Source organism: Gymnogyps californianus, chromosome 1, assembly GCF_018139145.2.
Source record: "Gymnogyps californianus isolate 813 chromosome 1, ASM1813914v2, whole genome shotgun sequence".
Taxonomy (NCBI): domain Eukaryota; kingdom Metazoa; phylum Chordata; class Aves; order Accipitriformes; family Cathartidae; genus Gymnogyps; species Gymnogyps californianus.
Genome location: NC_059471.1, coordinates 169,507,110 through 169,518,364, shown reverse-complemented (window position 1 = coordinate 169,518,364; position 11,255 = coordinate 169,507,110). Strand labels below are relative to the sequence as shown.

Genomic DNA, 11,255 nt, shown 5'->3' with positions numbered 1-11,255 from the left:
AAGTGGTAGCAAACTGTTTGGAATATTGAGAAAGAAACAGAAACTGCCAGAGGAGAGTATGGAGCAGGGAGATTCATGCATATGGCTGAAATCTTAACTATGCTGGCAGCATCTATAAAGGACTTTTCTTCCTGCAGAGCAAGCTGCGTTATAAAACCACACAGTCTTTTGATAGATCCAGCATCCAGCCTCCAATCAAGCTGGCAGACGTGTCAGAAACGTCTGGGTATTTCTCAGTTCTTTGCTTACTTTGCTCACTTTCCTCTCACTTTGCTTTAATGCTTTTCTTTACAGAGCAACTGTCTGTACCCTGGGCTGAGGTGATAGCACATCTGTGTTAACGGCCATAATTTCAAAATTAACTCATACATAATATGCATTTCTGGCAAAGCGCTAGGTATTTGTGGTTTGGTTAGCGATTGACCACAACTGCAGTGTGCTTAAGGTGGCCTGCTTCGTTCTCAATGTCCCATACTTGTAAATGTCTTTGTTTCTGTACATGACATTCTATTCAAAACTGTTTGCGATGTGCTCTGACAATTAAGTGAAACAAATGTCGGCTTTATGAAGGCAGCTATGGGTTCAGACAGGACAGCTGAGAGGTCTGTTCCTCCCTCCCTGCAGTGGAAGAGACTGCAATTTTTTCTGAACCAGGAAATATCAGTGGGGAGTCTTAGACCAATCTTGGATTAAGAAGAATTAACACCAGACTTTCAAGCACAGTGATGCTTTCTACATTGTTTTAGGGACCCTCTTCACAGGGAAAAGGACATTGTGTTTTACATTTTCCTTTATAGTCTTCTGGCATAACGAATGGATTGAATGACGTGTGGCTGAAAGCCCGCATTGTTTAGTTCCACACAATAATGCAATTTAGGCCTGCTATTGTAATCTGAGGGGAAATTTCACCAACTTTCCCAGAATGTTTAAGAACATTAAGACTGTTGCAAATAGAGACGTGTGCAGGAAAGCAGCTCAAACCCCAACCAGGGTTGGTTTATCTTGTGAAGGCCACTGCAGTAACGTAACTATTTTTCATTCTACTTCATACTGCTGGTTCTGGGAGAGTGAATCAAGATGGGACAAATTAGCCTAAATGAGAATACTTAGGATTTTCTCTCTGTTAAACAGTTCCCAGATGTGGAGTCAGCGGGTTGCATCAAAGGTGTAAAACACAGAGGACTGGGCAGCAGCAGCTCTTCAGCCCAATAAAAGTTTGTCCAAGGATGTATCATGAATTTTTGTCTTCACTCAGATTAACTGGGATTTGACAGGGACAAGTCTTGAGCATCAATCTGCATGTGTCAAAAGATTGTTCCATAAGATAGTACTGACCTTTGAAGAACTAATTTATAAGGCTTTCCGCTCCACAGTGGATTGGAAAAATCCATTAATATCATGCCAGCTGGTGAAAAATAACTGCTAAAAGTGATTTCATCAGATTATGTGCCCCTGATTTTATCACATAATGCCCCTATCAAGAAAATTGAGTACCTTGATGCTCCAGTGTCCCTATATGATTTTACATATCATCCCTTCTCATATATAAGCTTGACTTCTCTTTGGGGAAGGGTTCGTCTTTTCTGTTTTAATATGTATATAGTGCCTAAAAGGGTCATAATTTTTGGCTGGAACTTCAAGACGCTTTGCTGTATGATCAGTTAGAACTGTAAATATTGTTAATAATATGCATATATGCCTGTGAATATTCAGTTTGGAGTATGTATATTTGTTCTTTGTTTAAAGTAGAAATTAATTTCCAAGTACAAGCACATAATTATTGTTATAATTTAATTAGTAGTATTGTCACATAATTATTTTTTTTCAAAAAAATAAATTACTATGCTATTATTGAGTAAAGAACATAGGTAAACATGCATACATATTGTAGAGATTTTTTAAATCTGTATTTTTTTCATATAGGGTGAACACAGAGGTACAGAAAATATTTTGCTAGAAGGGCAGGAGTTTCTCAGCAATCACATAAGAAGAACTGCAAAAATAAATGTTTTTGTGATAGGATTTCTGAATGGGTTATTTCTGTGCTGGGTTTCTATACTGGGTTATTCCCACAAGTGCACTGGAGTAGAATAAGGCCTGATTTTCAGATAAAAAGAGATTGAATGTTAGAAATTGCAGTTCTCAACCCTTTTAAAAATCCACTTTTAAGAAAATGCTTCATCGTCAAAGAAAAAATTATACCACATGCATAGTCTTTAAATGCTTGTTACTGAGGCCAGTCTTAAAATGTTAGAAATAGATGCAAGCTATCAAAGAGCAACTAATTGCTTCTATCTACAAATACAAGAAGACTAAAATAATATGACTGATGGATCGTATGTTGTGCTGGCTATCAGAAATAAAAATGTCATACTCTCCCAGTGACTAGTTGAATCTAATATTCAAGTTGTGTATTGAAATCCCAATATTATCTTATAAAAATAGGAAAAAACTAACCAGATTTCATAAAAAGATGCCTGCTGATATCTCCCTTGTTAGTGAATTGTGAATGTGCTGTATTCTAAATACCTGGACTTCTCTAAAATCCAATGTTATTATGTGCATGTATATGAGTTAACAGATAGCTAAATACTGCTCTGAGTTGATCGTATTTGCTTAAACTGATACAATTCCTATGCAAGTATTTGTCTAGTTCAGTAAATAATTGGGAGGGGACGTATCTCTTAATTTCTTAATTTTCTCTTTATCACCGTTATATTAACTAGCCATTCCAATTTTTGTGAAGTACCTAGTCTGTGAAATATGTCATCAGTACTGTTCTTGGCTTTGTCTCTATGGAAACTAAAATAAACCAAATATTCAATGACTATCCCAAAGCTACAGAAAGAAATGGTGTCAAAACTAGAAATGGAATATTGAAGAATGAAACAGCAGAAAATTGGCACCTTGATAGACCAAGGTTTCATCTCATGTTCCCTTGTCCCTGGATTTGAGTTGGATCAGTGTATTCCAATTTTGAAATCATACACTGAATGAATCCATGCAATAACATATATTCAGTATATTGCTTTGGACTCCAAGCCTCATATACTTCATGCCTTAAAAGTATCAATCTTCAAAGGATGACAGCAATTTAGGAGTTATTTACATGTTAAGTGGTTGTTCGCCATTAGTCACTACCTTAAAAAAGACTGTGGCAGTTCTGATAACTAGTAGTCATGCAACTCATGATTTTTCTAGCATATATATTTAACCAAGTGCATCCAAATTCATTGTGTTAGTTACTATGTAACAAAATAAGGAAATATAATTTGTCTGTAGCAGTGATGTTAACAGAATAGACATTGTAGCATTGGACAAGAAAGATGGAGTAGGCAAGAATTTGCTTTGGAATATTTGGGATCTTACACAGATGATTTACAATATATTCGCGTTAGGAATTCTTAGGTAAAGTGTTAAGCACATGTTTCATGTTCATCCAAAATCTCTTCTGAAAGAAGAACAATCTTTTCAGTCGTAGAACAGATGCAAGCAAAGAAAAAATTAAAGTCAAAATAAAGCTGTTACTTCTTCATTTACGAGTTAGAACAAGTTTCATTCCAGCAAAACTTGTATCTTAGCACTCTCACAGCACAAGAGTGACACTGCAATATCTTTATATGACAACAGCTTGAAGTAGTCGGAAACATATCATGATGTCCAATGGGATTGGAGGTTGAATTTCATTTCCATCCAGGCGAAGGTATCGGAGGCGAGGGATGTTACCATAAAAACCATAGTCTTCTGCTATGGCAATTGAGACTGGGCATATTTGAGTACCATTGACACCTGAAAATGTAAATCAACATGTTAGGTAATTTCCATGGGAAAGTTTCATGAAGATAAAATTCATTTAGAAAACAAATAAAACAGACTTCCACTGATATTTGTATGGGACACACTTGTTCCTCTCAGAGTTGGAAAATGCCAAATTAACAATTAACTGCTTTTTTGATCAAGCAAAAAAGCATCTTAACATAATGTAATCTAGATCAGTGAATCACGTATTTAATGTGCTGCAATTATGAATAAAGGCCTCTAGATGCATAATTTTACCTTGGACAGAGAGGAAACTAATTTAGACAACTACTGGGTAACTATTCATTGAGAAATAGCTCTCTGCCCTCAGAGAGAGCAGAACAAGGTTAATGCTGAGGGATTTTGAACATCTTACTGCAATGACAGTACATTAATTTTAGCTGATAATATTCCCCAATGAAGATCTTACATTCAAAATGATAACAGTATTGAATCAGAGGAGGTTTCCATATAGTGTCTGTAACTTTTAACATCTGTGCTTTCCTGTTCTCTCAAATTCTTCAGTACAGTTGGTTTTAATTGCAAGAATAAAACTTGTGAAGTGAGATATTTTTCTTCCTAATCTGAAAGCCAACAAGTCCTTAAAATTCTTTATACATCACACATAGCTTGTTTCAGTTCAGATAAAATTTGAAACTATGGCTTAAATCATTACCCATTTTCATTAGAGTTGAATAGATGGGGTTCTTTACATTGTCTCCCCTAAGTTACCTCTGCACTGTCACTTGGCTAAAATGCTTTTCATATTTTATCTTCAGTTGTTGAATAGTGAGGCTGCCACTGCCCTATTTCAGCCTCAGAATGGCCTTATTCTAGAAAACACTGAAGTGGTGTTTGTTTGTCAAAGAAGATGTCAAATTCCTTTGACCAAATTATGGTATTTAGTGATTGGTCTGACTGCTTGAGGATCTTGTTGGCCCCAGACCACCTGCAAAAAGTGGTTGAATGGAGCATGTGTGTGTAACAGATTTTTTTTTAGCACAGTTTTTTTAGCAGCCCAGAAATAGGAAAAGAAAATCTTTCTACCAAATTTTTTCTCCCCTTATATTTAGCAATGATAATATGCACACATCTTCTGATTGCAATCCCCAAAATTGGTTAAATGTTATGATGAAAAAAAAACCCCATGATTTTTTTTTTCCCCAAAAGAAAAAAACCCACCCTATTTTGAAAAACTGCCCAGATGTTTGCAACATCTTGGAAATGGACTTTGTCATGGAAACGAGATAAATACATCCACTTGTCCAAGGCCTAAATCTTTTATCTTATCCGTGATATCAAAATGTCTTTGCCTATGTTGTGAAATTTGATTAATGTTTGTAAAGCATTTGATATTCTTGGAAGAAACAAGCTACAACTTATTTTTATATGTGAAGCTGCAAAGCAGGAAGCTTGAGAGTGAGGTTTCATTATGAAAGCAGTTATTAAAAGTTTTACAAGTGAATCAACACTATGTAGCAGAAAATATCTGCCTTTTCAGGTCAGCACTACTGTCCTTAGGAGACAAGATGGCTTCAAGTGTGTTCTAAATCTCTGTGTTCTCTCACCTAGAAACTATCCCACTGCACTAGTTTTCACTGGGTTAATTACTCCAACCTTAAAGTGAGGCAGCAGTTACCTAACCACAGGCCACTTATGAAGAAGTTATTTCCTGATGATGTGTGGTATGAAGTGGCTTGGGTTTTTATTGTTCTCTTCCCATGAACAGTAAATCCTGTCCAAACTATCAGAGGAGTAAAAGCCTCTCTCTCTTCTCTTACAATCCTGTTCATGGGTATATTGCGGAATTTTGCTTAAGCAGGAGGGACAGGGCAATCCATCTACATGGGTACAATTCACCCTACGTAAACTGATCCATGTAGAGGGTAAGTGTCAGTCTAAGTGAACCATTTAGACTCTGTTTATAAATTCTGGAGAGAGATGAACACCTCCAAAAGGTGATTCACAGCTCGTTAAGATGCGATGATTTTCCCTCTGCAATTGTGTATCTCTTTCCATTAATTGAGTAGGTGGTCTGTATGACTAACCCAAACTAGATGCAAAAATCTAGGATGGTTAATTCAAATAACATGAACTCCACCTGTTGTCAACAGTGTTGTTAAGTGGGGTAATATTTAAAAAAGAGACTCTGGAACTGCTGTAGGGGAAAACTGCAGACGAGGTTCTCATTAATGGCTAGTACTGTATGTCTGCTGAAGAACCACAGAAGATCCTGTTTCTTTTCCAGTAAAACTCATAATTTAGAAACATTCAGAAAGTAAGTTGATCTAGAAGATAGATGTGTTCTAACATATATGAGTGTGAGGGTATTTCTGTTCTATTCTTGTATTCACTCACTGTAATTCAACTCGAATAGTCGGACTCCCTTTCTCCTTTTCACATAATATTTAACTGCGGCAGCCATGGATCAGACTGGAAATCTGTACCTTTCTGGGCTCTTCCAGCAAAGAAGCCAGTACCAGCTATAGTGCAGGGGTCTGACAATAAGTCAGGATCTGTAACTTCAGCCATTTCTTTCCAAATATCCTATAATGGATTCTGATAGACTGGCATTGCTACTTGGCCCAAGGACTTCTCCCTTTCTCTACACATGGAATAATATTAGCTCAGAGGAGCTATCCCAATCGTCTGGTGTTCCTCTAGGGGAACTTACTGTTCGCTCCCTTTTATCACTCCTTTGATAGCACTGTAATACCACCTGCTTACCCTTCCTCACTTGCTACATCATCGTTTCATGCCTTCTCCTCTTTTTGCTTCCTCTAACACCCCCTTTTCCATCATTTGACATCTCCCCAGAGCCTCACATGTGTATCTCATAAATAAATATGTAAATGTGTGTTTTAAAATGCCATGGAAAAAGTGTGTTGTGTATCTGTTGTAGCCATAATTAGTTTTGGTTTTATGTTGATTTTGCTTCCAACTTTCAAGTACTTTTTTTCCTCTGCACATTGAGATCCTTGGGGAAGGGACCACAGGCAAAATCCTAATTCCACTGAGAGCAATGATGAGGCTATCATTGATTTCACTGGGCTTCAGGATATTGCCTTATATCTTCATAAATGGTCTCTGGAGAAATAAGGCCTTGGACTTATATGAAGAACTGATGTTATAAAATAACATACAATAGAAAGTAGGCTAATAGTATTTAGATAGAAATTTTGATGTCTGAGCTCTTGCAATGCCAGCAGTGTAACTATGAACCACCAAGAGAAAATAGAGCAGCAATTGGCAGGTGTGCAGGGGTATCTGAGAATTAATATTATAAAAAGGGCTTGTACTGCACACGTAAAAGTAAACTTTCAGGAGGACTCTTTTGTGGAGAAACCAGATCCAGACTTCTACAGTTTTTTTTCTTTCAAATCTTTTACATTAGTTATCTTAAGGTAAGGACTGATCATCAGTTTCCTGGGTTTAAGAAGACAAAAACCATCTGCAGAATTAATGCCACATCTTATTACTCCTGCCTGATGGAATTACATTCCTTTTTTGCGATCCTAAAGGCCCTTTGAGATATCATCTATTAGAGTACTGTCTCATGAAGACTATGTCATTATCCCTTACCTCTTGGACAATTATGCTATGTGGTAGAATGCGCCTTACATAATACCTGCATTTCATTTAAGGTGTCAGATTGCCTTTTTTAGTGTTTTTGTGACTACTTTATATGTAGTTACTAAGAATTAAAACTTTTTTTTTTTTAATTAATAGCAGTGTAGTGCTTAAGTTAGTAATGAATTTTGAAAAGTGGTAAAGGCATTAAGGAATATAAGGCTTGTGGAAAACTGTTGCGATTTAGGCTTATGGGTACCCATGTGTCATTGGAAAATGGGACTTAAGTTTGCACATACTACACAGGTTGATTTTCATGGTTTTAACCTTTTTTAAACTTATTTAAGAAAGGAAGATAATTTGGCAGCTCTTTAAATACTACCTAGACACAAAACACTTCTTAAACTGGACAGGTTATGTTCCACTGATTTCAATTTAATGTCCACTTAAAGTGACAGGAGATAAAGCCTGCAGCTGAGGCCCTGCAGTGAAGCAATTAAAATAAATCCCTTTGTAACCAGGGAGCAATGAAATATGTTCAGTAACAACATCTGTCATAAGCTCTAACTCTAATTAACTGTTAGACTTCTCGCAGGTCACTTAAATATGTGCCAGTTGTACAAAATCGATTTTTCTTTACAAGGTTTCATAGATTGGTTTTGGAAAATGCAGTGAATTAACCTAAATTATTAATAGGTATCTTCCTTTGATGTGTCCTTGTTTCATACAGAAGCCAAACTATTATTTCTAGTATATTTATGAGCTACAGTGACACAAAACAAGAGTAAGGAACCATTTATTCAATTAAATCACCATGACAGGAAGACAAATGTAGAGACTTGGTTACCTTCTGTGCAGTGATAAACAGAAAGTCATCACTTTGATTTTTGGCTTTTGGCATGAAACAAAGAATTTCAGGTCTGTAGGACTTACTGAGCAGACACTTTACCCAGTGTCCCTAACCACCACATCCCTGCTGTACCTGGATGAATCTGGAAGCAGTGCTAGAAGCAGAACTATGACATGACAACAGGCTTCTGTTGCCTTGGGTACAAAACCTTGTCTCATTTATACAAAGTGGAAAATGTTAGAAGACATTTGAGGAGGTAAACCTTAGTAGGACAAAGCTTCTGTAAAGTCCATGAAAAGATTTTTCATGAAGACTAAACCCAAGTGTCAGCATTTTGTGCACAGTAAACAAAAGATGGGGAGGATATTTAAGCCTGAAATATTCAATATCCACATTCTAATGAGTCATATTTGAAATAGATTGTGTTGACTACAGCCAACATTTTATTCTGTTTTAAGGGTGCCTCATCTTAAGCTCCTACTACTAATGTAGGCAGGCAGGGAGATACTCAGAAGAACGGAGCATACAGCAATTCTGTTAGTTTAGTGAAGTCCCTAAGGTGCTCAGGAACTTTGAAAATCTAACAGTCATACAGATGTGGATTGAATATCCTAACTTGTTGCACCCACTTTTTTATTGTTGTTTCTTGCTTATTTACTCCTAGCCTTTCTGTGGGAAACTTAATTTTTTCCCACAAAATGGTTACTGGCATGTATATAGCGAAATATGAGTGCACAAATTCTCCTTAATCCACTCATATTTCTGATCTGCTTGCAAAGTGTTTTTTCTGTATGCAATGAACATTTTTCACATGTGGTATTACTTCCATGCACATATTTGGTTGTCATATTTTAGACCTGACTTGAAAACTGGCCTGTGGGAGGTCCTCTTGCTCATCTCCCTATAATCTACAGCACATTTTTAATCTCTTTATTTCAAAGAGAATTTTTTGTAGTTAAGTAGACATTTTTAAATAATTATATCTTGGTAGGATCCCACACTGACAATACACACTTACTTTTGATTCTGTTGTGATCAAGGTGAAGGTGCTCGAGATGAGCATTGATTGGTGGAATTTTAGTGAGCCGGTTGTGAGACAGCTGTAGATCTAGAATAGATGAAACATTAAACCCATTTGGGGGAATACCGTCATCGGATAATTTATTGTAGTTCAGCCTAAGGAAAGTCACTTTGGGTATTGCACTGAAGTAGTTTTCTGGTATCACTTCAATGGAGTTGTTGTCCAAAAACAGCTGCAGTGTGTTAGCTGGAATGCTTAAAGGCATTTTCTTGAGTGAATTTTTTGCTATGTTGAGTTGCATAAGATTGTTGAGTCCTTGGAAGGTGTCACTTTGAAGAGCGCTGTCCAACAACCTGTTCTGGTGCAGATCTAACATGGTAAGGTTTTCCAAGTTGCTGAAGACTCCTTCTGGAATTCTGGAGATTTTGTTTCTAGCCAGTCTTAGCTGTTCCAGGCCCACTGGTAACGGGGCAGGCACCTCTTCCAATTCGTTATCTTCAAGGAATAAGTAAAGTAACCTTTTCAGCTTGCTCAGCACACCACTCTCAATTCCACTGTTGGTGATCTTATTCTTGTTCAGATTTATCCATCTCAGATGAGTGGCATTCACAAAAGGCTTCTCCGAAATGGTTTCAATTAGATTGTTTTGAAGATAGAGGTACCAAATTCTTGCTGGGATTGCAGGTATTTCTTTAAGTCCTTTGTTATCACAGTATAATGCATTGGGGAAACTAGGAGGACAAAAGCACTCTTGTGGACACTCAAAAGTGTAGTGAGACCAATGCTCAGGATCCAGCTCATCATAAACTTGTCTCACAGTTCGAGTCCACACAGAATTGACCAAGAATAAGAGCAAAAGGCTTGTATAGACTTTTAGAGTCATTGTTTGCCTTGGAAGGGGAGAAAAACAATTAGCTGTCTCTCAACAGAACTCTCTAACAGCATACTAGATTAACAAAGCAGTATTACATAGAAAATAATATTTCCTTTATAAACAGCCAAATTCTGTCCTCTGTGGTATTACCTGTGGCATGTTAAGGAAAAACTGAACAGTAATATAAGAGGTATAAACAATTCAGTGCTATATGTTGAACATTTTCCTGATTCAACTTAGACTCCACATTGGCTACCAGTTTAAATGATGTTCATGTAAGTGTCATTTCAAAGAACCTGAAAACACAGATCATTTTTCTGACATTAAATCAGTGCTTCTTATAAATTTGTTTAAGTTTTCCTGTACAGAGCTATAAACTACTTTATATAATGCACCATCTTCAGTAAAGCTATCAATACTGTGATGATATAAATACTATTGTACTCAATGTTCCGCCTTTTAAAATTAATCGTACCCTCTTTTCTGTTTTTCTTCTCTCTTAAATTATAATGGATCAGATTTTCCAGGATCTTTTCTCATCACAGAAAAGTGAAAGATCAAAGAGTGTTTTAACAGCTGTTTGTAGGGCATGTTCTTAAAGAGCTTGGAGGGAATATGTTTGAGTAATCCATTCCCCTCCCTCATTCAGTCTTTCATATCCAAAGTTATGAATTTCCTTCTCTAAAGCAAACAGCCAAAACAAATGCCTGATCTAAGTGACACAAAAAGTAAGTCCTAATCAAATTATATCATATACACTCATGCATCTTGTATCTTTTACCTACTTAATTATTTGCTTTTTTTAGCCTCTTGCACCATTAAACGATGAACAAAATCGTCAATGATAATTTACTCCAAAAGGAAATATTTATGTAGCACAAAAACAGGGCTTCACAAGTTCTGTTATCTTGCTTGCTTTCTGATGAAGATTAGCAAGCATTTTGCAAAGCAGAGGCAAGAGACCGACAGCTGAAATTTCTGGTCAAAATTAGGAGGTTAGTTTTGGCAAAAATAGTATTTAAATAAAAAGTAAATTTTCTCATAGGGTTAATGCACCAGTCAGGTTAAGAGCTCAGTTAAGTTGCTGCATATTATATGTAGTCATTTAATAGTTTTCAACATTTTTATTAGCAGTAACAAGT

At 36.5% G+C, this 11,255-nt stretch overlaps 1 protein-coding gene across 1 annotated transcript; it reads right to left on the bottom strand.

Moving 5' to 3' along the window:
• Positions 1 to 3,616: 3,616 nt before the first annotated feature.
• Positions 3,617 to 10,122, bottom strand: KERA (keratocan). Its single transcript, XM_050914947.1, has 2 exons — positions 9,237 to 10,122; positions 3,617 to 3,789 (listed from the first exon to the last, which is right to left on the bottom strand). The coding sequence occupies exons 1-2, from the start codon at positions 10,120 to 10,122 to the stop codon at positions 3,617 to 3,619; spliced, it is 1,059 nt and encodes a 352-aa protein (XP_050770904.1).
• Between the last annotated feature and the right edge of the window lie 1,133 nt (positions 10,123 to 11,255).

Bases quoted from the DNA above. Each gene is read 5' to 3' on its own strand.
- KERA (XM_050914947.1), bottom strand. From the start codon at position 10,122: ATGACTCTAAAAGTCTATACAAGCCTTTTGCTCTTATTCTTGGTCAAT. The intron at 3,790-9,236 runs GTAAGTGTGTAT...TTACATTTTCAG, and splicing joins TGATCACAACAGAATCAAAA to GTGTCAATGGTACTCAAATA.